The 24,438-nt window shown below is 44.3% G+C and overlaps 1 protein-coding gene across 1 annotated transcript in view; it reads right to left on the bottom strand.

Annotated features, from left to right (window-relative positions):
- Positions 1 to 24,438, bottom strand: part of adam10a (ADAM metallopeptidase domain 10a) — a 159,385-nt gene that overhangs the window by 113,244 nt on the left and 21,703 nt on the right. Inside the window, exon 2 of the mRNA XM_085968714.1 lies at positions 11,197 to 11,347. Coding sequence (XP_085824840.1) covers positions 11,197 to 11,347 — 151 coding nt within the window. The remainder of the gene's footprint in view (positions 1 to 11,196; positions 11,348 to 24,438) is intronic.

Raw genomic sequence — 24,438 nt, 5'->3', positions numbered from 1 at the left:
GGCCATGGCAAGTCATGCCAGTAGGACCCGATATATTTAAATTAGTGACATGTAAATTTAAAATAAATTAGAAAAATTGTATTCACTCAAAAGGGTGATTAATTTTTAAAATTTATTAGTAAATTCAAGGACATTATGATCATTCAAACGCTAGATGGAGCGAGTTAGAATACTGAAAGAATGAACTTGAATGGGCTGAATGTCTCAAACTTTTATTATACTTTTTTATTCTTGCACAATGAAAAAAAGCACCACGGCCTAAGAAAGAATTTGACTCTTCAGGTTTACCATAGATTAACCTCAAGAGAATCATCCTTTACTAAACCGGAATGACCTGCAAATTCACAGCTTGAATGTGTTAAGCCAAATCACAAGGAGATTAAAATGCACACAGAATGCCATTGTGAAGAGCAGTGAAGACTTTGTTTAGAAATTAAATCAAAGGCTTATTAGATGCCTATTCTTGTTCTGGATTGAACATTATATGGAATGCTATATATAAATCACTGAAAGCAGTACAGGTACTTGTAGTCGAGTGTTCTGATAAATACTGTTATACTGTCCTACTATGTACAGTCTTGCAAACTGCTTGAACTATGGTCATAAACAAGCAATTTGCAGCAATGCCACATTTATGATTAACTGTACAGAAATTATGCACCATTTCTGTCAACTTCGTGGCCAAAAATGAATTTCTCTTTGTATGTAATGATAAAGCTGTTAAACTGCCTACTATAGGAAAAGTTTTATTCTTTGGACATTCAATTTCCACAAACATTATAATTTGCAAGGAGAAAATCCCCTCGAGACAAGGTCTCTTTAAGAAGTTCATACCCTTACATTGCCTTGAACAGGTGATCTTTCCGTTCTGAACTAAACCTTTCATTTCTGTGACTAGGTGGCTGCTGCATTGGGACACCGGAGGGGACGGTGAAAGAGCGATTGGGGCTTCCACTTTAATGGAAGCGCAGGCATCCGCTCGAGAATTTGGGTGACAGATTAGAGGACACGAGTTGTGTCTTTCAGTTTCTTACTGAGGCCTTGCAGGATCTGACAGCTGCCATCATGCCAGCCATTAGACTGATGACTGGGGTTGTATATTAAGACCGTAGTGGCAGGGCGGCTGGTGCAGTCCAAGTGCCTGCTGCTGCCACCTCTCCGGGCAGAAGCACCAGCCCGGGCTCCGGCCTTCCAACAGCAGGCACAGTGCCACTGTTATACAGCAAACTGCGCGAGGCAGCAGCAGCCCTATTCAGGAGCAAACAGCCGCCAGCACGGACCAACCACAGGCCCACGACACATGCACCTGGTATCTTTCCACCACACCCCATGTTTCCAGTCCAGAATTTAATGGGACACGGCGTAATGGGAGCAGGATTTGTCTAGGTGCTGGGGCCAAGCGGGGTGCCTTGAGGAAGTAGGGGGAATTTAATTCCTGTCTCTACTATCTCCTGTTGTTTCTCAGGAAAGTGGAAAGCTGCCTTGCTGGAAGATTCTGACCGTCATGGTCATGTCCCTCTTGCTCGACGACGAGCTTGTTTTGAAATGTTACTTTTGCCATGTAAAAAAAATGGATTCAAAGAGAGGTTAAATCTTTATTTAAATTTGTCAAAGTTGTAACATATGCTGAAGTTTACATTAGTTTAACTCAAACAGTTCCCAAAGTTGATTAATGTTCATTAAAAGGTTTATCATTGTAAACAATTGTTCAAATTTCTAAAAAGACTCCAACATTGCCATAAAACACTGTTTGTAAGAAGTTTCTCAGGGCCGAGTTAAGGTTTCTTGGACTCCCTGTAAGAATTTGAGGGCAAAGTACAGATTAACTTTTTCAGACAACATTTGTAGTTTACAGTGTTTGTAAAAATCTGCACTTAGCCATCACTGAACGAACTTAACCGAACTGCCCATATTTGAGATTTTGAACACTATGGCGCAAATTAAATTTCAAAATCATTAAGAATTTTCACATTGATCCTTTTGAACCTGCAGGAAACACGAACCACAATTCTATCCAACTGGCCTGAAAACCCATTAGTGAATTGACACGGTAGTATCTTCCTCATTTAAATCAGTTTGTGGGGGAAAATACTCTTATGATTAATATTTTTGAAGTAGCTTTTATGAAATCATGCACAAGGTTGCACAGCATAAAAACAAATTTAATGTAGAAATCAGTTCTGGAAAAATCACACTTTAACTAAGCCTTGATATTACTGCGAGACAGTTGGAGGGCTTCACTGGGGTAATGCAGAAATTACACATATTTAGAAGACAAACAAACTTTTACTTATATTCTCACTTTCAGATTATTGCAAAGTTATTTTATAGCTGTACCAACACATGTTCTTGAAATAACAGGTCTCCAGATCCATACTAATATGGGCATTCTCAAAGCCATTTAAGAATCACCACAGAGACCGAGGCTTGAATCATACAAACAGGATAAAGTCATCACATCCTAATAGCCAGTCGCGTTCTAAATGGTATGCACTGATGCAGTCTTAATCCACTTCCTTGTTGGCTGAAATCCATGACACAAAACAGCCTCAATTTCAGTAAATAGCTAATCTCAGTCGTAAAGGCTCGAAAGATGGGCGCTTTAACAGAAAGAATAATGCTTATATAATAGAGGGTGCTGATAACCTATCCAATGGTGAAAACAACTTTGGCACATCGTAGAACATTCAATGATGTTTAACCTGAGCAAGTTCCAAAATCATACAATCCTTTGCTCCCACAACCAAAAGGTTAAACTTAAGCTGCATATCTACTGCTAGGAAGGCCTTTTACAGATTTTCTTTGACTTCATCCAGAGATCATCCTGTAACAGGAATCCCATTATTCAAACATCATAAGCCATTTAAAGTCAAGCACGCAGAATATTTAAAAAAATTTAATGTAAACATTTTCACTGACAAAATAAAGGGAGAACCAACTTCATTGATGCAAGATGTGTGAATCTGTATTTGTGACAGGTACTGCAACAAAGAAATTCAGCCAGCTTCCATCGCTCCGGTACTGTAAGGGTGCACTTACACTACATCACAAAGACCACATCACAAAGACCAGCCACTTCCACCTTTGCTTCATCGGTGTTGAAACCCTCATCATGCCTTTGTTGCCTCCAGACTCGACTATTCCAATGCTTTCCTGGTTGGTCGCCCATTCTCCATAAATTTGAGCTCAAACACTCTGCTGCCTATAGCCTACCTGCACCAAGTTCGACTCTGCTATCATCCCTGTCCTTCCTGACCTACATTGGCTCCCAGTCCCCAATTTAAAATTCTTGTCTTCCTGTTTAAGTCCCTTTATGGCCTCACCCTGCCCCATCTCTGTAACCTCCTCCAGCCTTACAAGTCCACCCCTCACCAAACTCTCCATTGCTGAGACCATGGCCTTTTGCGCACCCATCCTTCATTGCACGACTGGCAGGCGTGCCTTCAGCCATCCAGGCCCAATGCTCGGTAATTCCCTTCCTAAACCCCTCAGCTTCACGAAGGCCTTCCTTAAAACCCCCGTCTTTGACCAAGCTTTTGGTCACCGCTCCCAACGATTCCTTCTTTGGCTCGGCATCCATTTATTTCTGATTACGCCTCAGGTGAAATGCTTTGGAACATTTTTCTACTTAAAAAAGGCACTCTAAAAATGTAAAAGCAAAATACTGCAGATGCTGGAAATCTGAAATAAAAAAAAACAGAAAATGCTGGAAATACTCAGCAGGCCAGGCAGCATCTGTGGAGAGAGAAACAGAGTTAACGTTTCAGGTCGATGACCCTTCGTCAGAACTGACACTACATTCATTCTCACATTAAACAACTTCTCCCTTGACTCCACTCACTTCCTCCAAATTAAAGGTGTTGCTATGGGAACCCACACGGGTCCTAGCTATGCCTGCCTTTTCGTGGGATATGTGGAACATTCTTTGTTCCGGTCCTCTTCCTCACCTCTTTTTCCCCGATACATTGATGACTGTATCGGTGCCGTTTCCTGCTCTCGCCCTGGACTGTAAAAATGCAACTTGCTGTTTCACTCCAAAGACAGGTCAAGCCCCAACTCCAACTCCACACTACTCCAATGTTAAACATGTACTGCAAATGCACCCAAACTCTCCCATCATGCCATTTATATTTTATTTTGAATAACTCAATGTTTCTGCCTATTACCACGCTTGTTTTTTTTTTTTTAAATACATTTATCAATGCTATTAAATATTTGTTTTCCTGATGACTGTTCTACATTTAATTTTAATTGATATTTGCGCTCTGCAGCTATTTTTGGCATTAGGTGGAAATTATAATCAGACTTTATTTTATCGATACCATGTAATATTTTACCAGTTGATTTCCTATGGCTTTTCTCACAGTAAGTCCTGTTTTACAAGGATAGGAGCTTAATACTATGCAGCATACAACACTACTGCTGAAGTGCAAGTATTGATCCCTTTTAATACTGCAAGATATACTCGGTGCTTGAAATGAATGCTCAAGTCAGTTATGGATCAGACGGTCTTAAATTAAATATTCAAGGCCATAAAGCCTAATTGTTAAACAAACATAAGTTACTCAGAGTTTTAACTGTTGTTTGGTCAAGGAACTTGACAGGTTAGTCAGTTGTGGCTGCCAGTCAGAAGTACCAGAGTAAGATTTTGGGCAGGAGACGACCATTGGTCTGTCTAGCAAACACTGATTCTAGCAAACACTGATTCAAGAATGAATAGCCCCAAATCCGGCTTACTGACTGCATTTCATCCAGTCTTGTGTAACAGTTTGGACCATGTAGGTGAAGAGGTTTAATAAATAAATCCACATTTAAAAACAGAATGCATTTGCCTTCTACGCCCAGTTTTTATAAGCAGCAAACAGAACAGGAGGAGGAAAACCAAAACTCAGCCCTGACATCTGGATTATCAGGTTACTATACTGTAAAATATGATCAGGCACTTTGCCATGCCTATAATTAGATTGGAGAAAGCCTCAGTGATAGTCTCAGTGATTTGTGAAGCCTGATATTTTGAATTCCCTCTAATGCCAGTGGCATACTTTGGAGCATCTGTGTATCAGCAGATCAGTTTGAACTGGTACAAAGCAACGCCGCCTTAAAAAAAAATTCAAGTTTGGAACTGCTGTGAGCAAAATGTGCAAATCAATATGAACAGATTCAATTACATCCTTCCAGCAGTCAGTTTTGATAACCAAATTATACTGAATGGAACTTACTGCAAATAAAACTCTTACCCAGGTCATGCTCGGAGACAATTATAAATATCAATAGGCTACAAAGGTAGTGCAGACAGTACAGTATATGTTGAGCAATAACTTGCGGGAAGGTTACAGTAAACTAAAATATTCATCTCCAACTACTGCTAACAGGCAAACTATTACTTCCCCTTTCCGAGGAGCTGTAAGTGGCAGATGTGATACAATTTCAAACAACATTACAAGTCAGTTGCGGTGTGGCTAAAATTCCTGCAAGATTCATAAAAGATACAACAGTACCGATCCGGATAGAAAAATGCTCAAACTGTAGGTGCCAATATTCTAATTTGGGATTGTGCAAAATTTATCTAAAAAACTGTTCAGCTGCATACATTATTTTCTTCATTGGCGGTTTTTGCATGCAGTAATTACTGTGATCCCTAAAAGGCCCATTACAAAAATACCATCCCACACATCACCGAGACATCTAAAGTAATAGCTCCCACACCAAACAATTATTTAAATGATTTTAAAAAACAAATTCAAATCAATTTTGTAATTAAACTAGCAAGCATATTGTATCCCTAAAGAGAGTAGATAGAAGTGATAAAGCTTCAAAGATATAGAGCTATGGATTTCTTTCTCCTGCTGTGAAGGTTTTGGTTAATTCCAGGCTGAAGTGATGTTCCACAAGGATCACTGTTGTTCACCATTTTTATTTAACCAGCTGTTTTCATAGCTGCAGCCAAGAATGGCGTGTTCCCCTCAGGTGCCAGAGTAATTGATATCACGGAATAGGTGCGAAAGACTTACGGGAAGGGCAACAGCCTGAAGTCGTGAGTCATGTTGGAACAAGTGACATAGGATGGAATACAAAGGTCCTGCAAAGGGGGTTAGGATATAGAATAAGGAGCAGGACCAACTCAAGGGTAATAATCTCAGGATTACTCCTGGAGCCACATCAGTCAGTATAGTATTACTATTACTAAGATAGGGAAGGCAAAATAGATGGTGCAGGAGGAAAGGGTTTAGATTCCTGAAACAGTGGAAACCGATTAGCGTTAAAAATGGAATGTACACGACAGACAGAATTCACCTGAACAAGTCTGGGAGCAATGTTGACGTAAAGAGCGTAAGGAATGTGGGGGAGGGGCGTGACTAGACAAATATGCAGAAAATAAAAGCGAGAGAGAAAAACAGGAAAGTAATAAAGACCAAATCAGAAGGATTAAAAATAGCAAGCTTGCCAGACAGAGGCAGGTTCTGAGCTGTATGTATATAAATGTACGTACAAAGTATGTACAGGAAACTCTCGCTTAAACGGCACCTAACTATCCGGAATTCTCTATTAACCGGCAAAATTCTCACTCCGAAAACAACACCTCAATAACCGGCAATGTTGCCGAGTCTCCCGCGGTGGCCGAGTTAGTCAGTGGGGGTAGTTCTCCAAACTGCCACTACTCAGCTTCTTGCCGCTGTCGGAAGTCGGAACACCTCAATACCCCTGTAACAGGAGTCTGACTCTCCCGCGCTGCCGGTAGTCTCTTCTGATCCGCCATTTTACAGGGGCACTGTGTGTCTCCCACGCTGCTGGTAGTCATTGCATTGCATTACCCTCAACTGGCAGTACTGTACTTAATCAAGCATCTTCCACCATCCATTTAACACAACATTCTGTAGGTGAGTACCCAATTACTGTATACTGCACATTTCTTGATTTTTTTAAATTTTTCTTTGTTAAAAATAGCCTTGGTAGATAACCCTCTCCGTCATCCGGAATTTTTGATCAACCGGCAACACGCCGGTCCCGTCGGTGCCGGATACCAAAGAGTTTCCTGTATTCTAAATAAAATGGGTGCACTAGAGGCACAAATTGCTAGAGACATGGCTTAGGCTAGGGCAGTGCCAGGAGATGAACAATCCTGGTGACAAAATATTCAGAAGGGAAAATATCAACGGTTCCATTACAATATTAGAACATCTGAATGATAGAACAGATAGTGAAATAGCTAAATCTATTTGGTTTATGGCAAGGAATTAAAAAAGGGAATGGTTAATGTATTGGGAGATTATTATAGACTGGTAAACAGTGCAAGACAGAGAGAGAAAGCAATATGCTGACAATTTAAAAGGAAAATGCAGAAGCAATAGAACTATTAAAAAAATGATCAAAAGTTAGATTGGATTAAAAAAATTAAAATGGCAAAGAAGGGGAAGTATTTCTACAATGCATCTCCCACCAGTCAGCTCTCCGCTAAATTAGTATCGAATTCTGGGCAATTTTGAACTATGGATGCAGAACCTCAGGGAGATTGGTTAAGACTACCCAAACTGTTTTAATTTAGAAACATGAAAGGTGACAGGAGAGTTCAATCCCATCAAGTTCCACTCCAGAGTCTTCAGCACAAAAATCTAGGCCAATGCTCCCGTACAGTGCTGAGGGAGCAATGCACTGTCGGAGGTGCCGTCTTTCATGATGAGACGTTAAGCCGAGGCCCCGTCTGCGCTCTCAGGTGGATGCAAAAGATCCTATGGCACTATTTTGAAGAAGAGCAGGAGAGTTATCCCAGGTGTTGTGGCCAATATTTATCCCTCAAATCAACATCACTAAAAAATGCAGATTAGCTGGTCATTATCACATTGCTGTTTGTGGGAGCTTGCCGTGTGCAAATTGGCTGCTGCGTTTCCTACATTACAACAGTGACTACACTTCAAAAAGTACTTCATTGGCTGTAAAGCACTTTGGGACGTCACAAGCTCGTGAAAGGTGTTATATAAATGCAAGCCTTTCTTTTCATCTTTCTTTTATCTGTCCGAGCTTAATTCAACACAGACACCATTAATACAAGGACACGGTGCTATCCCGCTGCACCACCTAGTTACAAAACTACAACACATCATTGTAGTTATTAAATGATGCCGTAAGCAGTAACTGATCAATGTGACCAATTCAAATTTTGATTCGGCACGAAATATTCTCTTGGGTTCAGTGTCACTGGCTACATCCGAAGCAGACCCTGCATCCCCTATGATCAATTTAACTTTACTGACCAATATCTAGTCTAGTTATACAGTAACTTGACCCGAGGGAGACCCACATGCAGTGTGTACTGGCTACTGTGATCTCCGACCTGTTTCCCCAAAATCCTGGAAGGCAGATTGATGACTCTACTGAGACAAGGCCAATGGTAAGCCAACAAGCTGGTTTATTTTACATGAAATATATAAATGAACAGAATACAATTTTCAGTGAAATTCAGTCCAACTCCTATTGTTCCTCATAACATGAAAAATAATAAATTACACAAAAACTTAGCCTCTGATAAAGTTTCACTTTACAAATCAGTGTTCGATGAAATGACTGGCTCCAACTTGAGGAAAGGAACATTCTCTGCCTTCCTGACCGATTGCAATTCCAATTCCAAATGTTTTCCGACTACGCTCTCCACCTGAAGAGAAAGCTCAAAATCTTGACTCCTAACCCCTCTCCAGCTCAGTGCTGGGGATCAACTAGTTGAGCTGCTAATCATATCTGTGACAAACCTCATGGGTGCGAGTTCCCTGGCAGCTACCACCTGCTGGGCTCAAATGAAATGAAGCCGTTCCAACATTGTGTGCGTGTAACTGTCAGCAGTGTATTAACAGATCCCATATGGTATGCACTTAATCTAGTCCTAGCTATTGGGTTGAATATGCATTCCCAGATAGTTGGTGTGTTGCGTTGTGTGGCTTTAACCCCTTGTTTAAACTTAGTAGCAACATATTGATATAAATTAAGACAAAATTTCTCCTCGGCCAAACAGTCAAAAATCTCTCAACAGGACACTGACCAATTATTTACATGAGGTGCTTTAAAAGCAATTCAATTGGTTAATCGAGATTTCGCAGTCTCAGGTATGAATTAAACATGTTGGTTAATATTTTTAGCAGGACTTCTTTGGAAGGCACAAATGTCTCTTTACTCAAATTCAAACAGCCAACAGCCTCCACATTTTCATCAATGAAGCTGCGAGCGATGCAATACAAAAGCATCCCACGGCAGCACACCTCCCATTTGTTCTTCCTATGTGGAGACAACTGGACTCGACTGGTCTGTTCCTGACAGCAGTGCAGGCGAATTGAGAATTCCAGGGAGATGGGAGTGGAAGAAAAATGAAGTATTAAATCAACATAGTTCCCCCAGCTGTGCTGTCGGAAGGTTGAGCATCAGCTGTCACAGGGATCAGAATGTCTTCAGTGCGTGTGTAGGTCGCGGAAGTGGTCAGATAAAACCACAACTGCAGCTCACGTAATGTGGTGCAAGTTCTACACCTTAACACTGGGTTTTGAACCTATCCACCCATTGTCTTGAAGTGAGTCATTTTCATATAGCAGCCCTGGCACTTGTTAGAACTTACAGAAATGACAGTAATGCAAGTTACAGGTGGAAAGATATGCTTAAACTCCCCAATGCCTTAAAACAAATATTCATGTTTTAGTATGGCTTGTTTTGATCAACAACAGAGAATGCTTAGAAAACTGACCACAAAAACACCTTTCACCTTTGTGGTGTTGATTATGACAATAAAAATTGTATTTGATGTATAATCAAGCAACTCAAAAGAAATTTTGATATCTACTAAAAAAAAACTTTGAAACAGGCATATTTTCAGAGTACTAAGAAGGTATTGAAATTCTGATGAAGAGTTCTATCCAAACTATCAATCTTTCTTAAATGCTCTAATTAGCTTTTCATTTCCAGCATTTTGTTTTTTAATTTCTGTAATTTACTGTTTCTTAACCACAGATGCAAGAATTAGGAGAAATCAGTATCAGTTTGGTGTTGCCAGGTTCATGTAGGTTGAATGGATACCATTTCAACTGGAGGTTTACAATGAAGCCACTCGAAGAGCCAGCATGTTTGAAGTTTATTTACTGTTTGACTATGAGTTGGTTGGGAAGATAGAATGCTTTTGCATTCAGAACTTCCATTTTTTTATGTGGATCCTTTCTGAAGAGTCGTCCCAGTGATACGGTAGTTTAGCAGCTTATAGAACACAATCTCAAAAAACATACACCATTCTCATGAGAAACATATACCAACACAATTTGTTGAATTATTAAACTTACTTTTGCAGTACTATGCAAAAGTTGGAGTAGATTTGTAGGTAAGAGCTAAAACCTATTCCAGCTCATGCCTAATTTACACTGAAATGTCCGAGTGAAACCTTTTATGAATTCAAATGTTGAGTCAAGCTCGTAATGTAAAACCAGAAGAGTTGAAGCCAATATTCAGCAACAAAAATGTTTGTTTAAAACAAAGAGTTTTCTTTTCTTTTCAGGGAGGCATGGTGGCATAGTGGTTAGCACTGTTGCCTCACAGCGCCAGGGACCCGGGTTCAAATCCGGCCTCGGGCGACTGTGTGTGGAGTTTGCACATTCTCCCCGTGTCTGCGTGGGTTTTCTCCGGGTGCTCCGGTTTCCTCCCACAGTCCAAAGATGTGCGGGTTAGGTTGATTTGGCTATGATAAAATTGACCCTTAGTGTTAGGGGATTAAATTTTAAATGAGCAGTGACCAGCAATGTTTCCACTAAGCTGCGCGGCCGTGCAGCGGTCTGGAGGTCCCGCGCAGGCCACTCACTAGCTTTTAAATGGAAGAAACCATGCATGCGTGAAAATTTGAATGGGCCGCGCAGCCAGTTAAAAGGGACCGCGCATGGAAAAGAGGGAACATTGGTGACCAAACTACACCAAAATCACTGAAGGTACAATGGTGCTTTGCACAGGCAGTCAAGGATTCTAATAGAGTCTTCTCTTATCTATTGAGAAGGGCTAGAAATTTGTTTCTTCAGGTATGTGTGATCAAATTGAGTGCGGAGTTTCTCAAGTGTATCAGCTAGGTAGAAGAAATGCCAGAAACAGCCTAGAATATTTAAAAATGCAGCATGGTCATGCTGAATTTAGAAGATAAATATTTTTGTAAGGAAGGATTTAAAATTTTACACGTGCAGTACATACCGGCCATGAGCGTGGAAATCCAAGTGGACAAACTGGTCATCGTGCAAAATCGACCTCTTGGCACGTTGATGTTTCTGATGCAGTACATCCGTGTCATACGATAAACCTTCATGATGTCTAATGTACTTGTTCAAAGGACTTCCAAACTGCCCTGTAGAGGAAACGAGCAGCATTAGGTGCACAGTCAGACACTGTGATAATTGAATTAACTAGTTCACATCTTAAAAATTGTTCCACAAGACATTTAAAAAAAGTACATTAATACAGAATACTGAATTCGAAAAAAAAAAGTCACTTAAAATCAGTGCCCTGAGCCAGTGATCTGATCTAGTTGTGCTGTTGCCCATTCAAGTTACAGGTACATACATACAAAGACATTCCAGCTTCCTGATTGAGTACTGGATAAAAACACAATCACCTGCACCATGCTTAATGCTCTCCAAACAGAGGATATCAGTTCTACGCCATGTTAATTGTGTATAAGTGAACGTCATATAAGATAGTGAAGACAATACAGACTCGAACACTGGAGCTACTCGTTTAATATGCATCTGGGCTATTACTAACAGTGGAAAGCTCCAAACCCGATGACCGAATTGCATAACTCAACTATCAACATCAAAAGACTCTAGGTAGACTGAAGTTTTAAATGAATAGTAAGTTTGGTTCATTTTATTCTGTCCCTGGACCTCTCTACTAGCTCATTTGCTTGTACAGTGCTCAACACTACATGAAAAGCAACTGATTGACAGAATGCATATATTTGCTGTCCCATCACCATCCCTATTAGATCTGATCTATTGACTAACACATCACTGGAATCTGAACATTGAAACACTGCAAGCCTTATTCACACCCGATCAATCACTATGGGTTGGGGTGAAGAGGCATCGCATGCACGGGTTTGCGAAAAAAAAGAGAACCAGTAAAAATCAGTTGAAGATAGCAGGACTACTGATCCTGACTTACAGTTGCTGGTACTGTGGTAAACCACTGTTTGTATTCCACTGTGTACATGCCTCGGCTGACTCCTCCCACGAATCCAGGTATAAAGGTGACTGCTCCACAGCCCCTTTGTATTCTGGACCGGTCGACCACTCGAGGCACACCTTCATTCTCTTGTTAATAAAAGCCTGTTAATTACTCGCTTAATCTCAGTCTTTTGAGTTATTGAAAGCACATCAATTTTATTAACAAGATATTATAATGGAGAAGATCCTCACACCAGCATGCCTGGACTTAGATCATCGGGAGGCGGACTCATCCACCAAGTTTACTCACTGGCTTAGGTGTTTCGAAAATTCCTGACCGCCTCCGCTGCAATCAAATCGGACGAGGACAAACGGGATGTCCTGACCTCCAAAGTGAACCACCGAGTGTACTCGGTCATCCAAGACGCGACCTCGTACGCGGATGCTATCAAGCTCAAGGACCAGTACACACGCCCAGTGAACGAAGTGTACGCCAGGCACCTTCTGGGGAAGTCGTAAACAACAACCTGGGGAATCGACCGAGGAATACCTTCAGGCACTGTCTGTGCTTGGCCGGGCCTGTGGTTGTAAGGATGTAAAGGCCGCCGTGTACACAGAGGAACTTATCCGGGACGCTTTTGTAGCGGGCCACAAGTCCAATTACACCCGACAGCGACTGTTGGAGCAGAGTGACCTCGACCTCAACAAGGCCTCTGAACTCGCACTATCATTGGACGCAGCCTACCGGGGCATGGATGCCTACTCCTCTGCACCATGGACGCCGCGGGGAACGACAGCCTGGGACACGGTAGGACCGTCTCATAGCCCCGTGCCACCCCAGCAACGGCCCAACTACCGCAGCAGTGTCCCAAGGCCAGACAGCAGTGCCCCAAGGCCAGAAATGCTACTTCTGTGGCCAGGCCAAACACCCCAGAGCGCGCTGCCCGGCGAAAAATGCGATCTGCTCGGGCTGCGGGAAGAAGGGACACTACGCCAGCGTCTGCAGGGCCAAAGCCACCCCGAACCCCAGCAGCGCCGCGTGTGGGCCGTGCAGGCCGCCATCTTGGGCCTCCCCAGCCATGTGCGAACCACCGGAACAGCAGCCATTTTGGACGCCTCCAGCCACATGGGGATCATGGACGCCGCCATCTTAGACGACAGCCGGGACGCAGCAGGCCCCCGACACCGCCTCATCTGATACCCGCAGCGACACACCGACCCCTACGCTGGCCTCAGTTACACTGGACCAAGCGAGACCGCACCAGCTGGCCAGTTCCACAATGGACATTAAGGTAAATGGTCACGAAACAGTCTGCCTTTTTGACTCTGGGAGCACGGAGAGCTTCATCCACCCCGACACGGTGCGGCGTTGCTCTCTCCCAGTCCTGCCTGCGCACCGGCGGATTTCTATGGCCTCCGAGTCCCAGTCGGCGGACATTGGCGGCTACTGCGTGGTGACACTCGTAGTAGACGGGACTGTGTACGATAATTTTAAACTTCTGGTCCTGCCCCACCTCTGCGCTGCTGTTCTACTGGGGTTAGATTTTCAGTGCCACCTTAAAAGTGTTACGATGGCGTACGGTGGACCCCTCCCCCCACTCACAGTCCGCAGCCAGCAGCTTCCAAATTGCCCGCCGCGCACCAGGTGCAACCTCTGCACAGAGTCACCCCCCCCCCCCCACCACTGTTTGCTAACCTCACCCCCGACTAAGCCCATCGCCACAAAGAGCAGGCGATACAGTGCCGGGGACAGGGTTTTCATTAAAACCGAAGTGGAGCGGCTCCTGAAAGAAGGGATTATTGAGGGCAGCACCAGCCCCCGGCGAGGCCAGGTTGTGGTCGTTAAGACCGGCGAGAAGCAGCGCCTGGTCATCGACTACAGCCAGACAATAAATCGCTACACCCTGCTGGACGCTTACCCACTCCCCCGCATAGCTGATATGGTCAACCAGATCGCGCAGTACCGCGTCTTCTCGACCATTGACCTGAAATCAGCGTACCACCAGCTCCCTATCCGCCCTGAGGACCGCCAGTATACTGCCTTGGAGGCAAACGGCCGCCTCGACCACTTCCTTAAGGTTCCCTTTGGCGTCACCAACGGGGTCTCCGTCTTCCAAAGGGAGATGGTCGATCAAAATGCGTTGCAGGCCACTTTCCCATATCTGGACAATGTGACCATCTGCGGCCATGACTTGCAGGACCATGACGCAAACCTCGAAAAATTCCTCTGCACCGCCAAACTCCTCAACCTGACGTATAACAAGGAGAAGTGCATATTCCTCACAACCCGCCTCGCCATCCTTGGCTGTGTTGTGGAACACGGAGTCATCGGCCCCGACCGGATGCATCCCCTTATGGAACTCCCACTGCCCCACTGCCTCAAGGCCCTGAAGAGGTGCCTAGGGTTTTTCTCTTATTACGCCCAGTGGGTCCCCTACTATGCGGACAAGGCCCGTCCGCTGATCAAGTCCACCTCTTTTCCCGTGACGGCAGAGGCCCGCTTAGCCTTCCACCGTATCAAGGAAGACATTGCCAAAGCCACCATGCACGCAGTGGACGAATCCATCCCCTTCCAGGTGGAAAGCGACGCGTCCAACTTTGCCCTGGCCGCTACCCTCAACCAGGCGAGGAGACCCGTGGCCTTCTTTTCACGAACCCTCCAGGGCCCGGAGACCAGACACTCCGCTGTTGAGAAGGAGGCCCAGGCTATTGTGGAGGCTGTGCGTCACTGGAGGCACTACCTGGCCGGAAAACGATTTACCCTGCTCACTGACCAGCGTTCAGTTGCTTTCATGTATAACAACAAGCAGAGGGGCAAAATCAAAAACGACAAGATCTTGAGGTGGAGAATCGAACTTTCCACCTACAATTACGAAATCTTGTACCGGCCCGGGAAGCTCAATGAACCCCCGGATGCTCTATCACGTGGCACCTGCGCCAGCGCGATCGATAGACTGCGGGCCCTCCACAATGACCTCTGCCACCCGGGGGTCACCAGGTTCTTCCACTTCATCAAGGCCCGCAACCTGCCTTACTCCATTGAGGAGGTCAGGACCATGACCTGCCAAGTCTGCGCTGAGTGCAAACCGCACTTTTATAGACCAGACAGGGCTCACCTGATAAAAGCCACTCGCCCCTTCGAGCGCCTGAGCGTTGATTTTAAAGGGCCCCTCCCCTCCTCTTACCGCAATGTGTACTTCCTCAATATTATTGATGAGTACTCCCGTTTCCCATTCGCCATCCCCTGCCCAGGCATGACCAGTGCCACGGTCATTAAATGTCTGAACGACCTCTTCACCCTTTTCGGTTTCCCCAGCTATATCCATAGCGACCGGGGCTCATCGTTTATGAGCGACGAACTCCGTCAGTACCTGCTAGCTAGGGGTATTGCCACAAGCAGGACCACCAGTTACAACCCCCGGGGGAACGGACAGGTGGAAAGAGAGAATGCGACAGTTTGGAAGGCTGCCCTGCTAGCCTTAAAAGTCTAGGGGCCTTCCGACCTCCCGCTGGCAGGATGTGCTCCCCGATGCGCTCCACTCTATTCGGTCACTGCTCTGCACTGCCACTAACGCCACCCCTCATGAGAAAATGTTTGTCTTCCCAAGGAAGTCCACATCGGGGACATCGCTACCGCCATGGCCGACGTCCCTAGGGCCGGTCCTACTGAGAAGACACGTGAGGACCCATAAAACGGACCCCCTGGTCGAGAGGGTCGACTTCCTCCACGCCAACCCCCAGTATGCTTACATTGCGTACCCGGACGGGCGGGAGGACACAGTCTCCATAAGAGACCTCGCACCCTCGGGGGCCGCAGTAACCCACTACCTACCCCCCCCCCCCCCCGATCCGATATCCAGCCCCAGCAGACGGCAGGCCTGGGCCCCACGACCCGCTCGACATCTACGAGGACTACACACCAGTGCCCCAGCCTACGCGGGACTCGACGCCGGAAGCTTCACTACCCCTGCCGTCGCCACGTCGATCACAGCAGCAGACAAGACCTCCGGAGAGACTCCAATACACTAACTTTTAATACACTTCACCCCCGCCGGACTCAATTTTAAACAAGGGGTGAATGTGGTAAACTACTGTTTGTATTCCACTGTGTACATGCCTCGGCTGACTCCTCCCACGAATCCAGGTATAAAAAGGTGGCTGCTCCACAGCCCCTTTGTATTCTGGACCGGTCGACCACTCGAGGCACACCTTCATTCTCTTGTTAATAAAAGCCTGTTAATTACTCGCTTAATCTCAGTCTTTTGAGTTATTGAAAGCACATCAGGTACATATACATAACACCCAGCTGCTCCCATTGCCTGGGCCAACCTCACCATCGCAATAAATGCACGGAAAATATAGCCTTTTGACCAATTTGTACTTGTTTTTCCATGGCTCCTCATTTTATCCATTAATAGTTGCAGCTCTAATCCCTGCTCCTTAAAAAAAGAGCAGAAACTACTCTATAAATCATTACATACACTAAACAGCATGAGCAATAGCTGCTACTCTTTGGATCTATTAATGCAATTCCCAGTCAGTACAGAACTGGTAGGCGAGATCAATGTAAAAATGTCAAAAATCAATTACTTCTGTGGAGCAGCTGACAACCCTATAGACACACATTACCGTCCAATTTAAATCAATAGCTTGCTTTTCAATTTTAGGCATTTCAGCCTAGCTTGTTGAGCTTAAATCTTCATTGCTGCAAAGGCATATTGTTCAAGTGTAAGGAATATAACCTCTCACTATCTAGGAGGCACTTATTTCAGTGATGAACTATAGTCAAGGCTCATTGACGTTACAACAAATATCTAACTTAGCCCAAGCCCAAACTGAAAAAACATACCCAATACAGGAAACTTTGTGATATCCGGCACCGACAGGACCGAGCTGTTGCCGTCCCATCAAAACTGCCGGACAAACCAGCGCTAATGTTAAAACATACGGAAGCTTTTAAGCTCCGTATCCAGCAACAAACCCTGTTGCTAACAGCTTCTAAACAGTCGGCCGTAGCTTGCAAGCGTCTCTGTAGCTAAGCAACAGCTTTAGCTAGACCTTGCAGAGCCTGACTGGTGAAAAAAAAGCAACGAAAAGAAAAAAAAAACTTACTGAACCGACTCCTGAATTTTGCCGGTGGCTCGAGCATTCCGGACAGTTAACCTCCGGATAAACCAAAGTTTCCTGTAGTTTCTTTAACATTCTAACTGAACAATTTGATCGAAGCAGAAATAATTCACATTCCGTGCAGTTGCAGAGATTTTTTTCACCTTGTTGGGACGTTTCTATAGGGGTACTATTAAGACGCACATTATTTTAGCATGCCTCACAAATTTCAAACATCATAATCATGAAGAAGTCGTGACAATTTTTCCAGTGCTGAAAATCAGTGGAAAGGCAGCAAATCATTGTGATCCTGTTTCACGAGAATCGTATTTCTTCTTCATGCAGAAGCCCAGGTGGCAGCAGGCTAGTGGACCATTGCAAGGACAAGGGGAAAAAAGACAAGATAGCGGAACCTGACCCCATTCTCAACTGAACAGCAATCAGGAACAGAATATGTCCAGTTCCATCAGAAACACAAATCTTTTGAAGTCTTTTCAGTTTTATAACTAAGCACTCTCACCTCAGACAGAAGGTTGTGGGTTCAAGTCTCACTCCAGGGACTTGAGCATAGGCTGACACTCCAGTGCAGTACTGAGAGAGCGCGGCACTGACTGACGTGCCGTCCTTCAGATGAGACGTTAAACAGAGATTCCGTCTGCTCGCTTTAGGTGGACGTAAAAGATCCCATGGTACTATTTTGAAGAAGAGCAGAGGAGTTTATCCCCTGGTGTCCTGGGCCAATATTTATCCCTCAACCAACATAACAAAAACAGATGATCTGGTCATTATCACATTGCTGTTTGTGGGAGCTTGCTGTGCGCAAATTGGCTGCCGCGTTTCCTACAACAGTGACTACACGCAAAGTACTTCATTGACTGTAATGCGCTTTGAGACATCCGGTGGTCATGAAAGGCGCTATATAAATGCAAGTCTTTCTTACTTTAACTCCAAATTCTAAACCAAGATGTCTCGCATCAAAAAAAGACATACTGTACGTGTCACTGCTGTTCATGAACCCATATCAATCTGCAGCCACATTCTGTCAAAACAGACATTTAAACTGCTAGTGCCCAGTTCAGAAGCAAAATAAGATAATTACACTACATCAAGGGAGTCTAATTTAGCCAAATCAGGGATCACAATTGTCCAGAAAGTAAGTTTCCTGCAGCATGTCAGTTGTACTTTAACAAAAAAACAAACACCAAAAAGAACGAACGTACTGAAGAAGATGACAAGACATGAAATTTGTGATTAACATGTCCCATGATTGTAAAACACCCTTTTTGTGCACACTTGCAATTTGGACACACTGAAGGAGTGACTTACTAGATCTTATATTCTTGTTTACCATGTTTTTAAAATCTTTCAAATTAAAGCAAATATGTTAGAAAATGAGTAGATGTCCGGATTCCTTTCCTGCCATTGAGTCACACTTGCAACAAGGAATTTTAAAAAAAACTTTCCATTTTATTTGCAATTGAATTTGCAGCCTTGTGGCACAAACCTTTAAAAAAAAAGTATCTTGACAAGTTCATTGTTGTGCTAGCTACAAAATATCCTCTGATGCAGGGTTAGACATGTAGCCCAGTTGCCATCGTGGAAATCAAGACCCACTTTCAAATGACCCAGTGGGATACTCGTGTACATCTAAAATTCCTCTCCTATCAACATAAATGCCTCAACGCCTTAAGCAAAATTTCACACTGGTAACTCCCTCTCCCCAAAGATGAACATACTAGAATTTGTACACCAATATTTCCTACTGTAACTTCAAGACTGCAATGTTTCAAAATCAGTATCTTTTATTCCAGGAATATCCAACGGCCCATCTGGTTCCAGCCGACATACACACAGGCTTCCCCACCCTCAGCATCACGGCCAGTTCTTACTTTCAGCAGCTGCTCCTCAAAGTACATTGCTGCATACTGTGGTGGGAATACTTGCGACACCAGGAATTCCTACCCACAATATGCAGCGACTTTCAAATCACTTGGCGCAGCAGTAGAAAGAGGCAAGAACCAGCAACAGCGCGGAGGTTCAGAAAATAACCAGCAGCTTGAAATTGGAGGAAGTAGATGATGATTACCAGCATTAAGTGTGAGGGGGGGATTGAGGTGAGGGAGGAAGAGGAGGAGAGGGGAGAAAAATTTCAACCTGATTTGGGCAAAGGAGGGGGTTGGTTGGGGGGGGGGGGGGGGGGAACAAAAAATGGCAAAGAATCAATAAAGAATGTGCAAAGGATGAAAACTTGGGTCACCCTATGCCATTTCTAATTTAATCAAATCAACTTTTATTGTCATTGTTAGTGCACATGTGCAGTACAACGAAACGTAGGCTTGCGGCTCCCGAGAGTGTACATTTGGATTAAGACATTTAAACATTCAACATACATTTGGCTTGTAGTATATTAACATAAACATAACCATAATAAAGTGCATTGGCAGATGTGCAGGCTTTAGAGTTTATTTGTGGAGTTCAGTAGGATGACAGCCCTGGGAAAGAAGCTGTTCCTAAATCTGGTCGTACGGGTGCGAATGCATCTGTAGCGTCTCCCAGACGGCAGGAGGGCGAACAGACTGTGGCTGGGGTGGGTAGGGTCTTTGATGATGGTCAGTGACCTCCGTAAACAGCGTTCCTGGTATATGCGCTCTATGGTCGGGAGCCGGGTGCCGGTAATGCGTTGGGCAGTTTTGACTACCCGCTGCAGGGCTTTCCGGTCATAGTAGCTACAGCTGCCATACCATACTGTGATACAGTTTGTCAGGATGCTCTCTATAGTGCAGCGGTAAAAGTTAGGGGGGGGATCAGGGGTGACAGGTTACATCCCTTCAGTCCCCTTAGGAAATATAGGCGCTGCTGGGCCTTCTTCACCAGAGAGGAGGTATTCCGTGATGTGGACTCCGAGGAACTTAAAGCTGTCCACCCTTTCCACCACAGCCCCATTGATGTGGATGGGGGTGTGACTTCCGCCTTTAGACTTCCTGAAGTCCACAATGATTTCTTTGGTTTTCTTGATGTTAAGGGCCATAACTTGATGTGGCCATGATAAGCAACTGATTATCCCACAAAAAAAGTTTAGACAATCCCATTTTACTTTCTCTGCTTCCCTCCTTCCAATAGATCTCTCTGTAAAAACCACCATTTTCCAGTACCAGCAATTGGCAGGTGACTCTTTTCAAAGCTTCCGCCAATGCCATTTTGTAACTGGTCACAAGGGAATTTTGGGAGCATTCAACCTTTCATTATAAAGATTGGAAACTCACCATATTACATCCCAACACTCAGTTATGCTGCAAATAGGTATGTCAGTGTTGTCTTTCATAAATTAATGAAGCTACCTCTCAAGTTTTTGCTTGTAGACAAGTGGACCATTTCTTAATCCAATATATAGTCAAGCCTCAAGAAATGTTGCCCTTGCAGTTACAAAAAACCAAACCTTGATCCCTCCGTCCTTGCAAACTACCGTCCCATCTCCAACCTCCCTTTCCTCTCCAGAGTCCTTCAACATGTTGTTGCCTCCCAAATCCGTGCCCATCTTTCCCACAATTCCATGTTGAATCCCTCCAATCAGGTTTCCGCCTTTGCCATGGTACTGCTCTCAAAGTCACAAATAACATCCTTTGTGACTGTGACAAAGGTAAACTATTCCTCTTAGTCCTTCTCGACTTGTCTGCAGCCTTTGACACGGTTGACCACTCCATCCTTCAACGCCTCTCCACCTTCGTCCAGCTGGGTGGGACTGCACTCGCCTGGTTCCATTCTTATCTATATGAATCGTAACCAGAGAATCACCTGCAACGGCTTCTCTTTCCACTCCCGCATCGTTACCTCTGGTGTCCCCCCAAGGATCTATCCTTGGCCCTCTCCTATTTCTCATCTACATGTTGCCCCCTGGCGACATCATCTGAAAACACAGCGTCAGTTTCCACATGTACGCTGACAACACCCAGCTCTACCTCACTACCTCTTCTCTCGACCCCTTCATGGTCTCTAAATTGTCAGACTGCTTGTGCGACACACAGTTCTGGATGAGCAAAAATTTTCTTCAACTAAATATTGGAAAAACCAAAGCCATGGTTTTCAGTTCTCGCCACAAACTTCGTTCCCTAGCCACTGACTCCATTCCTCTCCCCAACATCTGTCCGCGGCTCAACCACACTGTCCGTAACCTTGGTGTCATATTTGACCCTGAAATGAGCTTCCGACCACATATCCGCAACATGACGAAGACCACCTACTTCCACCTCCGTAACGTCGCCCATCGCCGCCCTTGCCTCAGCTCATCCGCTGCTGAAACCCTCACCCATGCCTTTGTTACCTCTAGACTTGACTATTCCAACACACTCCTGGCTGGCCTCCCACATTCCACCCTATGTAAATTTGAGGTCATCCAAAATTCGGCTGCCCGTGTTCCGTTCGCCCATCACCCCTGTGCTCGCTGACCTACATTGGCTCCCGGTTAAGCAGCGCCTCGATTTCAAAATTCTCATCCTTGTTTTCAAATCCCTCCATGGCCTCGCCCCTTCCTATATCTGTAATCTCCTTCAGCCCCCCAACTCCACACCACCCCCCCCCCACCCGAGATATCTGCACTCCTCTAATTCTGCCCTCGAGCATCCCCGATTATAAATCGCTCAACCTTTGGTGGCCGTGCCTTTTGTTGCCTCGGCCCCAAGCTCTGGAATGCCCTGCCTAAACCTCTTCGCCTCGCTACCTCTCTTTTCTCCTTTAAGACTGTCCTTAAAAAACTACCTCTTTGACCAAGCTTTTGGTCACCTGCCCTAATTTATCCTTGTGGATGGGTATCAAATTTTTTGTCTTAAAATACTCTGTGCCGCGCCTTGGGACGCTTTACTACGTTAAAGGCGCTGTATAAATACACGTTGTTGTTGTATTTCCCGGAGCAGAAACCACAAACAATTTACTTTGGCTTGCTCAAAGTCTTAAAGCTGATCTGATATTCTGCATAATAGAAATAACTGACAGATACAATTAAGATAACTATGCCAGTCATGTCTACCAGTGTACAAGTTTTAAGTAGTTCCAGTCTACTTGCCTCATTAATCAATATCAAAGAAAAACAGTTCAGGACATGGCATGGGAATAGGTGGTCAGGGCCGGAGCAGCAATGGGGCTTCCCCCCCCCCCCCCCCATGGGAAACTCCTTTAAGAACTGCTGCCCTGCAGTTTAAAAAAGCTCGGTTTCCCCGAGCATAAACCAGCTTTAAGCTAGTTAAACACTTGGAGCATTTCAGCAACAATCGTACTCCAGTACACTCATTTATATATTGGTCATGGAGAATGGCCAAGCTGCAGTGCAATACATCTATACAACAGTGCAATCAGTATTGGATATTTTTATTATAGCATATGAATGTCAAATATATAAATTATTTAAAAAAGGTCAGGTTTGGGAAAATTCATTTAGTTCCAGGTTGGTTTCCCATCAGCAATTACAATGCCGACAGTGGGATCATAACATTTATTTACTGCTGCATTTAATGTACAACGGTTTTGGTGCAGCACATAAAAAGCAGGGGGGGGGGGGGCGGGTAAGCAATAAATTTATATTACAATGGTAAATATACTTAGAAATGTTCAGCGTTACTGAGCAAGGCTTCAGGTGAGTGGACTGGGAGTGTTTGGAGGACCAAGCTGGCAGTGTGTCACTTGTGAAGAGTCACCCAGAGCCAAGAACAAGAAGTAAGCTCGGAAAAGACAACAATGTTTATTGTGACAGGAAGAAGTCGTTGTTGCTTGCTGGTAAGTACAGGAAGTGCGTGTGATAGGCATCTCTTATCCTGTGTTGTTGCTCAGCGAATCTGAGGATACACAACAGAAAATATTTTCTGGGCTAAGACGTATGTTGATTAAATAGGCAAAATTGTTTCAAAGTATTAAGGGAGTGGTAGAAAGAAAGACTTGCATTTATATAGCGCCTTTCACAACCTCAGGATGTCCCACAGTGCTTTACAGCCAATGAAGTACTTTTTGAAGTGTAGTCACTGTAGTAATGTAGGAAACGCAGCAGCCATTTGCACTCAACAAGCTCCCACAAACAGCAATGTGATAATGACCAGATAATATGTTTTAGGATAAATATTGGCCAGGACACTGGGGAGAACTCCCTTACTCTTCGACATAGTGCCATGGAAGCAGCAATTTCATGTTCAAATTATGTGATCATTTTTGTGGAAATGGTGCATCAGTGGCTTTGATTATTATTGGGTTTTTTAAAACCTATGTCCAATGTTTTTGTCTTACCAAAGTCAGGGTTTAAAAGGATGGGCGAGGATGTTGGTGTATAGATGCACTGGGAGAGGGGTGTAGTCATGTGCTTTGGTAGATTTTGTTGGGTGGCTCTCGGGCTCAAAAGCACTGGAAAAGTGGAAGTATTTGGAAAAGCCATCCCTCTAATCTGGAACTAGTGTGAGTGGTGCGTTGAGTGTAGAAGTGATGCAGAGGTCATGCGGTCTGGGAGCAATGAGACATGATTGTTGCATTTGAGTGCAGCACAAACATTGGGGAAGGGGATGCCCTGGTGTGGAATTACTGGGAGGGACTGTACAGTTTGGAACTGCTTAGGTGGAATAAAGGCATCTGGCAGTATGTCAGGGAGGTTGAAGGAGAAGTAAAGTTTCAAGCCTTCACCAATTCTCCCCCAACCGGATTTGAGTCACAGTTTCACCAATACTGAACTGGGATCAGTGTGATTATACAGCAATTACACTATAAACACACCATGAGCTTCAAATAGCTAAAGACACAGCTCCTAGTTCAGTGCCAGGAAAGCCACAGGTCCACACTTTCCAGACAGATCCTACTGTGCATTCCCAGTCACTCACACTGGGGCAATGGCCACTTTCCATGCACATATACGTGATATTCTTTTTATGTGTTCTCCAAATTGCCAAATTTTTACAAGCTGTTACAAATTTATTCATCATAGAAAGGACACACCTTAATCTTGTCTATGAGTCATGTTGTGTCACACTTGCATCATCACACAAACAGGATAGTTTTGTTTTCAGAACTCAACATCTATTTGAATCCTTTCCGCCACTCAATACACAAATGCCCATCTTAGATTCAAATGCGCAAAAATTGTCTTTTATTTGCAGTTGTAGTTCGCAATGTTTGTACAATTTAAGGACAACCTGCAGTA

This window comes from Somniosus microcephalus, chromosome 27 (assembly GCF_052327205.1).
Source record: "Somniosus microcephalus isolate GS21.2 chromosome 27, FLI_Smic_1.0, whole genome shotgun sequence".
Taxonomy (NCBI): Eukaryota; Metazoa; Chordata; class Chondrichthyes; order Squaliformes; family Somniosidae; genus Somniosus; species Somniosus microcephalus.
Note: the sequence above shows the minus strand (reverse complement) of the source record. Positions and strands in the feature narration are given on the sequence as shown.